The following is a 17,944-nucleotide window of genomic DNA, read 5'->3' as shown; positions in this document are numbered from 1 at the left end:
GGTTCACTTCAAAAGCCTGCAGGTCTTTACTTAAGCTAATTCCAACTCTTTTTGCTTTCAAAAAATCAAACCCAATCAATTAACTGAGCAGCAGAAGACATATTCATATGCAAACACACGCACAGCACACCTGTAAAGTGCAGTTTTCTTTTCGTTTGAGGAACTCCACAAACCTAGCCACCACTCCTGGGGTACTGATGACTTCATCTATAGGAGGATTTGGTTCTGTTTAAAGGTATAAAGCAAGAAGACAATAGAATAGCATTCTATTCTTGTAGTGAAGTTACACATTTATACAAGAACTGTATGAACAAAGTAATTGAACAATTGGTATCAGCATTTTATGTGTGCTTTGTGCCCTTCATTCTTCTGCCATGATATGGCAAGATGCTCTCTTTCTTGAAAGGATTTCTCCATTTATGGCCCAGTCCTAACTGGTCCAGGCACTGGCACAACACTCATTGCACCAGCGTAGTCGGCTTTATGGCAGTCATACGGCAGCCTCCACCAGCATGCCCTGCTGGGTCACTGGCGGGGAGGCCAGAGCGGCCTTTCCATGTTCTGGCAGATAGCCGAAGACCCACAAAAGCAGGTAAAGCCAGAGGTGGTGGAACAGGATGGGGGGGGAGGCAGGAGAGGGAGGAACAGGGTGGTAACGGTGTGAGGAGGTGGTCAGATCAGGCCAGGGAGGGGCATATTGGATAGGACTGGGCTCTCAGAATTATCTTTCCAAATTAATAGTAGCAACTTTCAATATTATTTATTTTATTTACTAAATTTATACTCATTTTTATCTTCCCAGAAGGCATTCAATATTACGCTGTTTTAACTTCCTAGGGTGTAAATAAAGTGATATATTTTCATAAATACCTCTAGTACTCACCTTTTGAGAGAAGCTTTCGAAATTTCTGGGTAGCAGAGAGCTGCTGTTCTGGACTATTAGAGAAAATCATCTCTGTCATATCAGATGTGATCACAACACTCTATAATTTAAAAGAGAAAGAAAATGAACTTCTTGTCTCAAAAGCTGGTTCAATGAGGGTTTAAAAGATATAGAAAGAGACTGGCACAAGTAAACAAGGAGATTTGGGCTTACCTGTGAATCCCCCTTCTCAGTGGTTGCAGAGTGGCTCACCCTGGGCATCCAGGGAAGCTCCTCTCTCTCAGGCAAGCAAGGTCAGATGGTCTGAGTCTTCCTGGGAGGGAAGAGCTCCCCAGGGTCTTCAGACTGACCTTGCCTTGTGGCCAGGTAACAGGGATGAGACTTTATCTGCCAGGTAGCAACCTCTGATCACCTTTCTTTCTTCACCACCATACCTATGTATCTCATTGACAAAAATTCTCCACTCTCATATCCCAACACAACCCTTACTATTCTTTCTTAATCTTTCCTTTCATTTACTTCCCACCCATTCTTCTGCTATCTCCCTTATGTCTAGATCGTGAGCCTTTGGGACAGAGACTTATCTGTACAAAGTGCCATATACATAGATGGCCCAATAATTATGATTCCTGAAAGTGTGTTTGAGGTTGCATCCTTAGACATTACAGTTGGCACTATAGAAAAAACAAAGCCTGAAAGGAACTGACAGCTCTGCACCACTTACAGAAGTCATTTCCATATTGTTCATTTGGGTTTCATGGAATCCGCCATCTGACATAACTTCCTCTTCCGTTTCTTCATCAGCTGTGGCAACATTTCTGCGTTTAAACAACTGGACACAGACACACACATAGTGTTACAACTAACAGTATTTCTGCATCTAAAGAATAAAGGCAATTCGGAATCCCACAAAGATACCTGAATCCGCAGATGCAGTGGATGCCCCCGCCCTCCAGAGGCTCTTCTGAGCCCCGCAGAGGCTGCGAGCATCCGCCCAAGGCCTCTATGGGGCTCAGAATAGCTGTTTAGGTGGGAAAAATGTCACTTCTGTTTTTCCTGTAAAACCGGAAATGACGTTTTTATGAAGGTCAGGGAAGAGCCTCTGGAGGCAAGGTGAGATAATCAGTTTATAATCCTACCCATCCTCTCAGGTCATCAGAGGGGGCCCTTCTAACTGCGCCGCCACTGAAAGAGGTGAGGGGGATGGGGGTGAGAAATAGGGCCTCCTTGGTGGTGGCACCTTGCTTGTGGAATTCCCTCTCCCTGGAGTTAAGAGCAGCTCTCTCCTTGGAGATCTTTTGGCAGGGTCTCAGGACCTTTTTAATTAAGAAGGCATTTGACTGTTGACATCATGAGCTGGTGATTTAAAGAAATGTAATTTTAATAGTCTTATTTGATCTATTGGGGTCTATTGTTCTTATTGTTTTAATGTTTTAGTATTGTTTTACTCTTACTCTGTATTGTGTTTTTATCTTTAAAGCCACCTTGAGTTCCCCTACTGTGGGGAAAAAAGCAGGATATTAATTCTTACAGACACACAGGAGAATACTGGCATCACACAGCTAAGTGTATCATGTCTGCAAGAAGAAAGAATAAAAACTTGGGAGCACACAAACTGAGGTGTGATGAAAGTCTTGCTATTTTACAGCCTAGATAGGACTTCTGCAAAAAGAAATGGAACTGAACACTTCTCAACAGTGACACTAGTAGAGAAGCAAAGGAAGAAATATTCTTGGTTATATTAACCAAGGAGAGGATTCCTCAATACAACGCTCAGTAATGGTTAGCAAGTTTGCCTTAGAAATGTTGTCTACCAGCTTCATGTGGAATAAGCAAGGGATTACTGGGAAAGTTGCAGGGTGTTTGTGGAGGGCTATGGTGAGGACCAACGGGCCTGGCCGTGCACTGCATAAGCTCCCTAGAATGCTCCCCAGAATCCTATGCCATGATCAGGGTTTCCTTCAATAGATAAAATTATCATACAAAGGGTTCCTTGATGGTAGAAAGTTTCAAAACCACTGATGCACAGAAACTGCACATGGATCAGATCATAGTAGCTCAGCCTCAAGATTACATTATACTGTGATAACTGCAAGGTCTGAGTTTTAAAGGTTAAGGAAGCAGTTTTCAAACTATAAAGAACAGGCTATACTGAAGCAGCAAGAGGATCAGGCTCCCAGAATTTCAAAGACCAAGATTGAACTGCAGTTCCTAGAATGCAACCGGTTGGCAACCTTCAGTCTCGAAAGACTATGGTACAAGCCTACAGCACCTGGTATTCCCAAGCGTTCTCCCATCCAAGTACTAACCAGGCCTGACCCTGCTTAGCTTCCAAGATCAGACAAGATCAGGCATGTGCAGGGTAATAGACATTGCTGGCAAGTGACAAAATCCACAATACATTCAATTTGCCTCACAGGCATCCAGAAACACACAACCCAATTAGTTCTTCATCACAGTGATCATGACAGGATCTCTCTCTTCAAAAGGAAAACACCTAACCATAATAAATGTTCCTGTTTCCTGACCCATCCTAAATACAAACTGTGTCCTACCAGGAGTCAATTATTTTTTTGTCACTGAGTTCAAGTAGTCCTGGGTGGGCCTGAAGACTCAATCACTCGCATGAGAGTCAATTATCCAGAACAAAATGTTTGGGTGACAATTTCCAAGACCAGCTCAGACAGGGAGTCTTTTGTGCAGCAGAGATGCTGATATACCAACAGAAGTCCCACTCTATCCTGTTTTCTCTGAAACCAGGAACAAGAATCCCATGACAAAAGAATGAGACTGCATACCTTCAATGAGAATAAGTGCACTGACAGCATTAGCTTCTGACTGAGGTTGAAGTGGAATAGCAGCAATGGCTAGATCTTTGGGATCAACTTTGAACTTCATCTGATTGTACAAACACAAGACAAGACACTACACCTATCCTGTGGTACTTAAAACATACATACAAGACTGGCAGCCTCACCCCATATTCAGTAGCAATAATACATTTTATACTAACAGATTTGCAGTGAATAGCAAACACACTTTGGAGATGTCACCACCTGCATATCTAAATAACCTGCATCCAATGAAAAGTTCTTGAAATACCAAACAAAGGAACTGGTCAGACACTGCATTCACTAGCACCACCACTCACACTCTGTCCCTGCCATGAAGCCAGATTGAGAGAAGGCTTTCGATTTTTCCAACTCCACCCCAGAAGGTAACACCCAAACCAAGAGATCCTACATTCAAATTCAGGATTCCCCACTCTACTGGTGTACAGAGACAGCCATGACAGCAACCACTAACCAATTCCACCATTAGAAAGGTTCTAGCATACCTGTTCTTCTCGTTTCTGCTTCCGTAGCTGAAGGCCCTCTTCCTCACGCCGGCGACGCATTTCGTCGGGATTCAGCGACTTGTTTTTGTAACTCTTCAGGCGAAAGTTCTCTTTTCCTGAAGTCGTCATGGTTTCTAAAAACAATGTCATTAGAAAGAAAGGATCAAAAGAAGTTTCCTGGACAGTGACATGTAATTTACATTCTTTATTACTATTAGAACAATGCTAAATGCCCTAATTACAAAGTATAACACCAAATATAAAGTGGGTTAAGAATCCTGCTCAAGCAAGCTCATTTGGCTATCAGACACAACAGATAAAAAATAATTCTGATGTAGAACCAACCTTAAAGTGCAACGTTAAGCACACTGCACAAAGATATAAAATCAAAAGAAGCATCTGATTTAATGTCTGGAAACTAACTTTGCTGCAGATTTGTCAATCCAAAATTATGGAAGCTTAAGATGACCTGAAATGAGATCCTACAAGAAGTCTTCTACATGAATTCTTTGGCTTTTTTCAGTTTGAATATCACACATATCTAAAAGCAAACATGAGCTGGGACAAGGTGGGGATATGAAGAGGGAAAGCGCCAAGACCATTTCTTCAGACCCTCTTCTTAAATCACCAACAGCTAGAAGATGAGAACATGAAGTTTCATAATTAATTCATTCTACTTGTTATGGGCATTGCTTATGTGTAATTTTTTCATGTTTATGTCATGCTCTGACAGCACAACTATCTCCCCAGTTGATTGTTTAAGCATTCTTAAAGCACACATGCTTTAAGTTTCTTGCCAGTCTTGCCAAGACTCACCCCAAAGAGATGAAAATATTCTTCTTGCAAATATTGAGTTAATGTGGTAGATGGGAATGTTCTCTTTGAAGGAATGTTCCTGATTGGTATTTTGAAAGCAACTCCTATGACTTGCGAGGGATTGACTGGTCCACAGAAGAAGGGGTGGCAGGTCACTTTTTCACCCAACCTGGAAGGTTTTAGATTTTCAACAGAACATTCAGGATAGATATTTGTATTTCTGCTTTGGAGCTATCCAGGTTGGCAGAGGCCTAGTAGTCATATCATTACTGCATTTTAGATTTTTAATAGGCTTTTAACAAAGGATTCCAGAAGTGTACATGCTGAGTTCTGTTGTCAATTATATCCAAACTAACCAATGAAGAAAAGCATCTGTTCACAAATTCCTTTGTTTTGGTACTTTACAGGCGATGTTTCTCAGATTCTTTTCTGCATGAAGTTACTTTATTTTACTTTACAAGAGTTCTTGCAAAAAGATACCAAGTTTGTACTCATGTTTTATGCAAGAAACTGAAATGGCCACACCTTTTCCTAGAAAGGGCTTGATTCCCCGATTAGTAAGGGAAGACCATTTAGTAGGGACAAAATGAGTCTACATCAGTTCTTTCCCACAGTTGATCCCAAATTCAATCACTAGCATCCACAGTCAAAATGGGATTAAGGAGCAGGTGATTCGAAAGACCCCTGCCTGAGACACCAAGAGCCATTGCCAATCAGGGTAGACAACACCAGAATAAAACGGTCCAGTAGTCCAGTTAGGTATAGTTTCATATATGTTCATATAATTCATTCACTTTACATATGCCTTTACTTTCAATGCTTACTCCTTTGGTTATATTTTACTGCTGCTAGGCTATTTTATTTGCATTTCCTTGATTGAATAGTTTCACATTGCTGCCCCATTTGAGATTGTCTATGCTGCTACAGGGTTCTAGCATGATTTGGTTGAGTCTATGTGCTGGTCATCTTTGAAGCTGGTCTGAGCTTTAGAAATTGAAAGTGGAGCGATCGTGCCCTACTTCTGGTTTCCGATCACAAACCAGAGGTGGGGCGCTATCACTCAACTTTCCTTTTCTGAAGGTTGGGGAGCACTGCAGAGAGTTGTGCAGGGCTCCCCGCACTCATGGGAGGCTGCTACAGGGACTGGTAAGTACATGCCAGTCCCTGCGTCCCCCTTAGTGACGTGATCCTGGGGATCACATCGCTGCCTTTCCCCTGCCGCCTTCCCTGCTCCCCTGCACACACTTACAGCAGTTGTCGGTACAGTATCTGCTAGAGACCTTTGACATTTCTGGCTACTTAAGACAGGCAGAGAAAGACACTAGCCATTTGGGTGGCAGAGGTAGCAAATGCCTCAAGGGAGAATGAGTTTTCATCAGTACTTAACAGGTTTTTGTGAGACAGGACCCTCCTTGGGCCCTATCACACATGATAAAGATCAGTCAGTGTCAAATCTGCCATTCATGGATAAGGTGATCAAGCATAGAGTGGAGACTCTAGGCTTTCCTGAATGGTACTGAATATCTCAGATCTTTCCAGTCTGGGCTCAGGCTGGGTTATGGAATTGAAATAGCTTTGGCAGCTCAGGCTGACAATCTATACCGTGAACTTGGCAAGAGGAATTTGGCAAGAGGAACTTGGCAGAACCCTGTAGGTTCTGATGACTTTCCAAACCATCAACCATGGTATCCTTCTGGATCATGCAGAAATGCGGTTAGTGGGGTACTCTTTTATGGTACCCCCACTCCTACTTGTCAGGTAGGGTACAGAAGGTAGTGCTGGGGGAATACTGCTTTACCCCTTGGTCACTGACGTATGGGGTCATGCAGGATGCCATATTGCCCTGCATGCTATTTAATGTTTGTATGCAACTAATGGGATAGGTCTGCCAGGGATTTGAAGTGTAGAGCAATATGGTAGGAGGTAATCATAATTGTAGGCAGCACGGTTCATGACATGGGTGACAGTGAAAGGATTCAGGTACTTGTAGCCCAGTGTTTTTAAAGGGCTTGTGTGAAGGTAATGGATGAACAGCCAAGAGGTATCTGTGTGGCAAGAATACCCAGAACCACCAACGCTGATGAGGGAGAAGGGAAACTCAATTAAAACACCTCCAACAATGACTATCCATAAAGTCCTCGCATCATACTCTAACAAAGCTTAAGCCATTTTTGCCCAATGTTGCATATATGCAACAGGGACCAAATGCATACACCTGTGGGCCAGGCAAAACGGGTCAAGCACATGAGCTTGAAATAACCACACATTCTTCTGTATATACCCTTGTTACCATTTCTCTCCCCTTTCTCTCTTTCTTTCTTTGCACTAGTACCATTTTTCCAAGCACTACCTTTCACAGACACTACTTTTGCAAGGACCCAACTGCATTCAGAGATTGCAGTGTACATAGGAATGGGTGGCCTGCCCCACAATTGTTCCTACAGCAGACAGAAGCTTCTTCAGTTGCTGCTGATCCCTCCTTTTCCCAAACTGTGCTCCTTTTGAAGAACAGCCACTTCTTGTCCTCAGGTACACTATTTTCAGCAGAGTCAGGTCATGTAGTTGTTGTTGCTGCTGCTGCTACTACTACTAGTAGGACTAGTAACACTGGTTAAAGAGCATTGCTCTGTTCTCACCCTATGACTCTTGTAAGATTTTGAATCCCTTCAGGACAGTGAACCATCTTACTTCCTCTTTATATAAACTGCTCGGAGAACTTTTAGTTTAAAAGTGATATATTAAGTATAAATAAACCTTCAACCTACAAGGAACAACCTCCATGATTACTACAGCCTTTGTAAGCGCTTTGTAAGTCTGGTTGAATAGCCACTGAAAGTCTCCCTGCAGCTTAGAAATGAATGCCTCAGTGGCAGAAACCCTGTACGGGGATGATATGTCAGGGAAATAGCATGGATTAAACCTATAGTTAGTGAAGGAGTGTGCATGAGAGATTGAAGAGTACAATGCACTATTATATGCAAACTCTGCTGTGAAGGACAAATCTGCCCAGTTGACCTGCTGGTAGGTGGACTATCTACCAGTCTTTTTGTGGATAGTCAGCTGAAAACAAATGCATCCAACCATCCCAAAGATGAAAGAACACATGCCCAAAGTTGGAGATGTGCTTGGGTCCCCAGTCCATGATGATGTGTACAGAAAAACTGTGCAACTAGAATGTCTTTTGCAGAAAAAAAAAGTGGCTGTTCATGACATCTTGTAAGTGATGAAATGGTCACTTCATGAAAATACTGATAATTATGAGGATAATGGAAAAGATAATGGAAAAGGATAATGAAGAATGAGGACTTCTGGGAGGGGAGCAGAAGAAGTAAGATTTCTAGCTTTCTGGGGTAGTAGTAGTAGTAGAGATAGAAATATAATTTTATATAACAGTATACAATAGGACTAGCAGAAGTGCCCTGTGGAATGAGAAAAACAGCACAACACTTGTTTCTGGGCAGCGTCTGTGGGGATGTACACTTGCACACACTACGAAAGACCCCTTGAGAGAAACAAAACTTTTTCCACTGGGCTGCATTAAGTTTTTCTGTGGTTCTTGAAGCCTCATCCTAGCCCAAGAATATCTTCACTGCTGGGTTCTAACAGACTGTTTGGAGATCGTGGTCTTGTGCAGTTGCTGCAAAGAGCTCAGGTTCAGAACCCTGGGGTAAGGGTCGGGCAGTTCCTTCTCGATTGCAGAAAAAGGCATCAACTCTTCCATTTAGGGTACCAACATATCTGATACTGGGTCCGCTTCAACACCATCTGCAGGTTTTTCAGGTTCTGGTAGTCCTTCAATACCAGAATTGGGTGCTGGGCTGCCTGTTAAGTGGTGACATCAGGTCTTCAATATGATTTTTATGGCCAGCAGTTGTTTTTTTTTTATCAAACACCATGTAGTTCTGTTCTGACTAGGTCAATCTTCAGGAGAACATGGACATTAGTGAATGGCATCTGCAGGCGCAGCTCTCTGAGACCATATCACACAATATTGTTTGAGGTATTAGTTTCCAGCACAAACTAGTGGCATGAATCTGAGTGCTGTAATATAGAAACTGCAGAGAACCCTATTTCAGATGGTCAAACATGTGTTGCACCTGGAGGTTCCACTAAAATGACAGGTGGATCTTCAGGAGGTTGATCAGAGGGGAGGCTATCTTGAGAAATGTTCAGTGAAGTGGCAGGAATAGTTTCAAATGTCAGAAGCCACTGGAGTTTTCCACATCCAAGGAGTACCAAGCAGGGCTTGCACTATAGCTGAATTCATTTCAAGTGCCAGAGGGTATCCTAGAAATTCCACAGGGGACAGCTCAAAGGCTCAAGCTTTGCGTGGTTCTTAATCCTGAAAAACACTGGAGTACTCTCCAGACATGGCACACATGAAGCCTTTATAGTCTCAGATTCAAATTCCCAGCCTGATATATTTAATAAGACAAGAAGGACATGAAACAAGAATGGTAGATCTCAGTTCTCCAAGAATTGTGTCCACATTATCAGGTTGCACAAATTCAGAAGTCTCCATCCAAGACTTACTACAAAGATTTCTACAAAGAATTCTGAACTAGCTATGGCATCCAAACTGGAATGATTTTGCCTTCAATGTGCCTTGCAAACTGATCACAGTGAGCATCTGACCATTACACAGGAACACAATCAGTCAGACCAATGGTCCATCTGCTTTCTGGGGTTTCAGAGAGAAATCTTTCTCAGCCCTATCTGGAAACTGAACCCGAGACCTTCTACATGCAAAGCATACTTCCTATTACTGGGAAGAGATATGACCCTTCTCCCCAAATCAGAGAGGCCATTTTCCTGCATCTGTCACGGCTTCTCTGAAAATCAAGGATAGTCCATTTCTGTGAAACAGGAGAGGACATCTTTCTACAATTGTGTTACTTATCTGTGTCTCTTCCACATCCAACAGATCAGCCAATAGCCAACAGGATCAGCTGATCAAATCAGATTGAATATCTGGGGTATATTTTGTGCTACTCCCACTTCTGGCCCTTCTTCCAGTCCTGGGAACACTGGTGGTCATACAAACTGAGTGGACAGAGTGGATAGACGCTCTTTTCCCTCTCTCACATAACACCAGAACCAGGCGCCATCTACTAAAATTGAGTGTTGGGAAAGTTAAGACAGAAAAAAAAATCCTTTATACGAGCTACCCAGATCAAAAAATTTATCTAATATTATCTCTCAGTTCCAAGAGAGATCTATATTAGCTTTGATCTGTTGACTTCTTGCAGACTCTGACCCTGATGTCACCCACAAAGTTGCTATCTTTGCTCTTGTGGCAAAGAAAATCCGAGATAATTTTGTGTTGGCTTGAACTTAAACTTTCTTATCCTCTTTATTAGCTGGTAAGATCCTGATTGTGGCTGAAGTTTTTGCTTTACTTTATGTGTCTGGAAGGCTGTAATGTCTCTGTTTATTTGTATTTATTGTAGCATGGTGCTTTTAAACATTGTAATGACCTATGGTTACACAATAAATTTCTAAATTTCCACCTGAAATTGGCTCATGACCCACCTAGTGGGTCCCGATCCACAGTTTGAGAAACACTGTTCTATATAAAATAGATTTAGAACAAGTAGTACAAATTAAAACAAATCAGTTCACAGTGACTCCAAATCACCACAGGAATTGGTAATTTCCTGTTACCTTGGTTGGAGGTTCTGTTGAAATACTGGTAGAACTGTGCAATGGGAAAACAACCTGGGTAGCTAACACCATCACTCCTAAGTGCCTTCTCCTAGTGCCCACAGCCCAAGCTTTCAGATTCTCTAGGGCAATGTTCTTCAACCTTGGGGCGAGGACCTCAATGGGGTTGTGAAACCTCAGTTCTGGGGTCACAGCAACTTACCAGTTGAAAACCACAGGACTGCAGCACCACCGGGTAAGGGAAGGCATGTGATGTACCACTTCAAGTACCAGGAGATTATGTCCTAGTTTTGCTCAGGGTCTTAGTGATTATGCTAAAATAGCTTCACCACTGTCAGGCTTCATGGTAACTTTTTCTGTTCTCTTTAATAAGAATATTTGGTTACAGAGAACAACATTGGGGAGGCATTACAGAGAAGGAAGTAGGAAGCAACGGGTGTATGTAGATAGGGTCCTAGAAGGGGAGTGGGATTGATGGTGGGTCCCCAGTCTCATACTTTTATTTATTTATTGGGGTTGTGGCACAAAAAAGGTTGAAGACCACTGCTCTAGGGAGCTATGGGAAATGAAGTAGTTAGGGAGACATGTTGGAGGAAAACATGTGACAATTTAAGTGAGTCTCATTAAAGCTGTGTGGAAGCGATGGTGGCAGTCATCATCGCATCAATACAATAAACAGAATTTTTCCATGTGATGAAGGACCCATTATATCTTGAGGCTCAGGATACTAGTAAGGAATCACTGGAACCTCACTGTGACCAGTTTGTTAGATATTTTGCTGATAAAGTCCCTCACATCCGTTCTGACTCAAATTCTGCATTTCAGTCAGCCCTTGATGATTCTTTGATGCATGCCTGTCTGCCCTGCTCTACTGGATACATTCCAGTTTGTTCAGTCTGAGGATGTGGACGAGTTGCATGAAGTCTGAGGTGGATTAAAATCTTGTTTGACCCTTGCACAGCCAAGAGCTGACCGACTGAGTGGAAGAGGTTCTGAATGCCTCTTTGAAGGAAGGTGAAATGTTAGCTGCATTAAAGGAAGCTGCTGTAAGACCTTCATTTTTAAAGTCTTTGGTCCACCCATCTAGTAGTATAATGGCGACTCCAATCCAGAATAGCAAATCCTGCCACCACATGAACGCTAAAGAAGATTTGAAGTACAGTATAACTAGACTGCTGCCACCCAGCTTTCTCCCTCTCCTTTCCAACTGATGCCAAGAACACTGTGGATGTTCTGAACCACTGTTTGGCTGCAGTGAAAGAATGGATATCACATGTTGGTCAGTAGGAGAATCTGTTTTGGATCATAGCCTGTTTTGACTGGAATTGCACTGACAACTGTATTGCAACTGTGGCAGCAACAATTAGGTACTGAGAAGTTACCATGTTTAGAACAGAGTAAATTATATAAAGTACGATTCCAGAGATGGGTTCTACTTCAAAAAAACATGAACAAGAGATCAATAGATGGTATCGCATTTTTGGATGAGGCCCAATTCAGCTGAGCATTGGATACTGCTTCTAATATTTTCCAATTTTCCAGCAATTACTGGAAAAGTCCACACAAAAGTCTTATTCAAATTCATGTTCAGCATCTTTTTCCTCACACGACTAAAATGCTAGTTTCCCAAGGAGGAGGCTTGGAACTTCTTTGAATTTCCTACTGTGAGTCTGCTCAATATGTGTGGAACTAGTATGGCTAACATTGGATATAATTTATGCTTGCTGCTATTCAGTATTGTCAACTTTTTAGTCACATCTTTAAACAAACCCAAACGTTTTAGCACCAACTGTGCTATAATGCTCTACACATTAGCCAATATTAGCCTGCCTGCCTGACAAGATATTTTAAGGCAGTGGTTCCCGAACTGTTTAGTGCCGGGACCCACTTTTTAAATCAACACTCTATTGGAACCCACCTAGGTTTACCAGACTTTTAAAAAAGGAGATCTAGAAAGAAATATTTATTTATTTATAAGTAATAATAACCAGAAAAAAATACCGTCAAACATTTTTCTCCCTATATTTACACATGCTTGCAAACTGCAGGAACTGAGCCCTTTGCAGGGTAATTAACTGCTACAGTAACTAATTTTTGAATAGCCTCAGGTAATTCAAAGGCAAAGGCTAAAAGCAATTAGTTATCCGATCTTTGGTGACCCACAAAGTATCAAGTCACGACCCACCAGTGAGTTCCGACACAGTCTGGTAACCACAGTCTGGCAAGAGGAGTTTTAAGGGGCTCCTCTTGCAAGTCATAATTAACAGCACCTCAAGAAGTGGAACTCACAAGAGGGTATTCTCTATGGTCACCTTTGGTGACCTGCTACTAAATGGTGTGATGTTATGTTGATTCTCTATTACTAGTATTAGTATAGTGAGTTTTCGCTACTGTTTATTATTTATGATTTTTATGTTTCAAAATTATTCTTATTGTATGCTTCCCTCTTCTATGTTCAAGGCAGTGCACAATTAGAAATAAAACTAAAATCATAACATTATGAATAAAAATCATTAAAAGTAATTTAAAATTACCAAGTTAAACAATACGGATAAAAATATAAAAACAGCAACAGCAAGAGGAACAATGGCATAAAAGCAGCAACCAATGGTAAACAGGGTCCCTAGGAGGTTCCTCCTCAGAAGCCAAGTGAAATAAGTAAGTTTTCAGAACTCTCTGGAAATCATATATATAAGGGGCAGTTCTCAAATATTTTGTAACTGATTCCAGAAAAGTGGTGCCACAACAGAAAAGGCCCTGCACCTATACACTTCATCAGTATACACATTTCATTAACTGAATACGTAAACAGACACTTCTCATAAATCAAGGCTTAGGGAGCCAACCAAAGAACACATTCTTCCGCTTTTCTGCCCCAAAGGGCACCCAAAGCATTTGACTTTAAGGACCTCATTTAATATCAGAAAGACTTGCTTTGAGCAGAAAAGATGAAATGGTTTTCCAGAAGTATATTCCACACCACTAGCAGATAGAAAGATGCTAAGTGTCCATTTCAGCTGCTATGGAAAACCTGAATCTGAGAGAGATATGGGATGATCGCACATATGCTATGGCACTTCTTTCCCTCGCTTGATATGTGCTCACTCTCACTTCGTCATGTGCTGAACAATTTGTTCTGCATCAATTCACTGAGCACTAGCTAGATTTGTTGAACATCGCACCCAAAACTCAATCCGGGGACCCCATATGCATCACAATAACATTAATATTAAAACAAAGACCAATGTTATGCACATTTACTCAGATACAACTGCCACTGAGTTCAGTGGCTCCTGCTCTCAGGTAAGTGTGGATAAGTGCAGCTTTACACACTTTGGAATTTGCCCAATTGAGGTGGGGTGATACTCAGCCTAAATAAGTGAGAACAAGTGAAAAGCACCAGAACCACAAGCCCTTAACTTTGAAGTAGGGTATTTAATTCATTAAGTGTTCAATCCTAACCAACATTCCAGCACTGGCATAGCTGTGCCAATGGGGTATGTGCTGCATCCTGCAGTTGGGGGGGGGGCAGTCACGGAGGCCTACTCAAGGTAAGGCAATGTTTGTTCCCTTCCCTTGGAGTTGCATTGCCCTTATGTTGGTGCTGGAAAGTAGGTTAGGATTGTGCTCTAAGAGTAAGTCTACTTGCAGTACACTCCTTATGTGGGTAGTACTCAGAAATAAGCCCCACTGTGTTCAATGGAACTTACTCCCAGAAAAGTGTGTACAGGATTACAGCCTTTTCCCGTTAAAAAGAATTGCACCCCAAACACAAATACAATTGCTATACCTAAGCTACAAATATACAACAAGAGTTGAAAGCATCTGCCAGTGTTCATAAAATGAACATTCTGGAATGTAAACACTTTGAACACTCTCCAACTTCACGTTTTTGGCACCTTTTTATATTTTTCAAATAAAAATATTGGATGACAAGTTATGGTTTTAACACTTTTTCTCTTTAGGCTGCCCCCAAAACACAGGTGTTATATACGATTGTATTTTTAACCATAAGCTGCATTAGCTCTTCTCAAATCAAAAGGTAGATATAAATCTTTAAATGATTATTTAGAATATTTCTCAGGCTTGCATGGCTGCATTACTGGACCCATTACAGAACATGAAAATTACTTCCTCTGTGCGGCCATACAGCCCTTCAGTCCTTAAGACATGCCAGCAATGAAGGTATCAAGGAAAGAATCTCTTTCAACTATTAGAAATCAGATCAAATACATCAAAGATGTAAAATTTAAGGTTGCCAAATGGACCCTTAGCTATTTTGCTGTGCAGTGACAGATCACCTGCTTTGCACATACAGCCTGGGAATAAACCCCAAGCACCTTCAACTAAGCACTCCTCAGTAAGAAACTATCAAACAAAGACTACAGTACTGTACAGGTAGATTTCCAACAACCTGGACATTCAAAATCCAGACTATTTTGAAATCCAGACATTTTTGTCCAAAGCTTTAAAAAAAAACTTTCTGTAGTATGAACATTAGAAGGTTCTGTACTAATTCCCATGTACAGTGTAGGTACAGGCTATAAATTCTACTCCCTACTCTGTTGTGTGTATTTGTACAGGAACTGTTGAAAAATGTCAATGAGGGCCCTTAAAGGTGACAATGAAAAGAGCGAAAGGAATCCAATATCATCATATTTATGCAATTATTTCAAAATCCAGACATCTTCCTGCCCCGAGCAGTCTGGATAAGGGATAATCAACCTGTATTAGGCTAGACTAGCCATTTTCAACCACTGTGCCATGGCACACTGGTGTGCCACGAATGGTCAGCAGGTGTGCTGCGGGAGTTTGGGGGCAAGATCATTTATTAGTAGGGCCATTGGGGGCTGGGAGCCCCCCACCAAGAGCATTGTGTGTCTTGACAATTGTCAAAAAACTGATGGTGCACCATGACAATGTTAGTGCCTTATCAGAGTATCATGAGATGAAAAAGGTTGAAAATCACTTGACTAGATGGATCAACAGCCTATTCAGTGGTTCCCAAACTTTTTTGACTGGAAGCTCCCTTGAACTACTGGGCCACTGGCCATGAACAGAACACAATAGGAGTTACTTCTGAGTAGACATGGGCAGGATTGCACTCTCACAGCCCAATCCTACCCTCACTTTCCTGGGAGTAAGCCCCATTGACTTTAATGATTTGCTTCTGAGTAGACATGCCTAGGATTGGGCTCTCACTCTGTAAACCGCTTTGTGAACTTCTTGTTGAAAAGCGGTATATAAATGCTGTGGATAATGCTAATTAATAATAAAATCATAGACTAGGAGGAAGAGGAGGAGAGTGGTGGGTTTAAAGAGAGTGGCCTCCCTTTGAAGGCACACGCCTGGCATGCTGAGGGTGCCAGGCTCGCCTCCTGCCCTCCCCAGCCAGAGGACCGCGGGCAGGGCAGGGCAAGGCCCGAGGGGGGAGAGGCCCCGGGCTGGACCAAAGGATGCTGCGCCGGTGTGGCCGGAGCCCTAGAGCAGGGCGACTTCAGGCGCTCCGGGGGGGACGAGCCGCCACCCACCCACCCTGCGACCGTGGAGGTAAGGGAGCCACTCCTCGACCCAGCGCCGCCCGCCTAGGGAGCCAGGCAGCGCACACCCCTCCGCCCGCGGGGCCGACTGGGGCGCCCGGCGCCGCTCGGCCCAGCTGCCCCAGGGCGGGGTCCAGGCTGCGCGCCAGCCTGCAGGCCCAGGCCCCGGGGGCGGCCACGACGACGACGGCGGCAGCGGCGGCGACGCTCTCCCCACTAGTCACCTGCAAGCCCGGCCGGCCCCACGCAGCCGGTCCCGCGACGTCAAGGTCCTCCTCGGGCCCGAGGCGCGCACCGGCGCCTCTCACTCCTTGCGCGGCGAAGCCGGCTGCGAAGGCCGCCACTGCGCACGCGCCATCGCCGAGCCCACCGAGTTTGGCGCAACTTCCGGCACCCTCTGAGCAGAGGCAGACTTACAAACGCCTAGACTCGCTTCGCGTGCGGCGCTTCCGGGTTGAGCTGGCCTTTAGTGGGAGGAGGCCTAGAGAGAGAAGCCAGTGGAAACATCCAGGGTTGGCTGTGGGTGGGGTGCAGCCCGTGCCCCCCACCACCTAGTAGCAGGAACAAGAGCTCAGGGTCCTCCTCAACCAGGTTTTCATACGTCAAGTGGGAGTCACTCTAAGGCCGCAATCCTAACCTCACTTTCCTGGGAGTAAGTCCCAGTGAACACAATAGGACTTACTTCTGAGTAGACCTGCTTAGGATTGTGCCCTCAGTTTTTAAACTGTTTAACCCAGTTTTGCCCAGCCCACATTTGGTCCCTGTTGTGTGCATGCAAGGTTGGGCACAAATGGCTTTATTAAAACAGTGGTTCTTAAACTTTTTAGTACCAGGACCCACTTTTTAGAATGTTGAGACCCGCCGAAGTGATGTCATGGCCAGAAGTGACATCATCAAATTAAGCTATGGCAAAGGTCCCCTTACACAGCATGCTGTTTGTTTTGTGTAGCTAGGAATTCAAACATTCCAGTTCAGAAGTAAACGCAGGCTTGGCTCCTTCTCCAACCACAGAACCCTCTCTCCTTTCCAGCATCCCATCTTGCCAATTATTCAGGGCAAAGCACCATGCCCCTCTTCCACTGTGAGTCCTCCCAGCCCAGCAGTTCTGTACCCTGTATTTTCAGTGGCAGCTGAGCTACGTGCTGCATGACCCACCTAGTGGGTCCTGACTCACAATTTGAGAAACGCTGGTTTAAAACATTAAAAAGGGCAGCATGTATCAAAGGAGCCCAAAGCTTCTGTATGCAGCCAAGAGGGTGATTGGGGCTGGGAAAGGAACACATGGGGGTAATTTAAAAGCGGGACTGAAATGTTCATCTAGGTCAGGAAAAAGCACTGAAGACAAGATGACCAACAAACATCTGTATTTATTATCTGGAAATACTGTAATTAGACAGCAATGTTAACAGGTGTACCTGGGTTTAAGCACTGAGCTTCTTCTCACATTCTAACCATGTGGCTTAAGTCCTCTGGGAGCTTGCCTTTAAAGCAACAGTAACATTGACCTTTACAGGGGAGGGGGGTATTTTATATAGGGGATTTGTTTTGGCTACAATCTAGACAAGCCACTATCAGAAATGGACCAGATGGAGGACTGAGTATGTTACACATTTTAAAAAGGGGAATTAGTGGGGGCAGGGTTGCAAAGTTAAGGAAGGACTGCTTAATAGTACCATTTTAATCAACTTCCCAGCCCTTTCCTCC

The 17,944-nt window shown here is 43.3% G+C and overlaps 1 protein-coding gene across 1 annotated transcript in view; it reads right to left on the bottom strand.

The window, feature by feature from the left end:
- KPNA1 (karyopherin subunit alpha 1) overlaps positions 1-16,599 on the bottom strand; it is a 32,729-nt gene extending 16,130 nt beyond the window's left edge. The window contains exons 1-5 of the mRNA XM_066614724.1: positions 16,465-16,599; positions 4,221-4,354; positions 1,608-1,715; positions 884-983; positions 131-225 (exon numbers count right to left, since the gene is read on the bottom strand). Of these exons, the coding sequence (XP_066470821.1) occupies positions 131-225; positions 884-983; positions 1,608-1,715; positions 4,221-4,349 (432 nt within the window). The 5' untranslated portion in view covers positions 4,350-4,354; positions 16,465-16,599. The remainder of the gene's footprint in view (positions 1-130; positions 226-883; positions 984-1,607; positions 1,716-4,220; positions 4,355-16,464) is intronic.
- Between the last annotated feature and the right edge of the window lie 1,345 nt (positions 16,600-17,944).

This window comes from Tiliqua scincoides, chromosome 2 (assembly GCF_035046505.1).
Source record: "Tiliqua scincoides isolate rTilSci1 chromosome 2, rTilSci1.hap2, whole genome shotgun sequence".
NCBI classification, from domain to species: domain Eukaryota; kingdom Metazoa; phylum Chordata; class Lepidosauria; order Squamata; family Scincidae; genus Tiliqua; species Tiliqua scincoides.
Note: the sequence above shows the minus strand (reverse complement) of the source record. Positions and strands in the feature narration are given on the sequence as shown.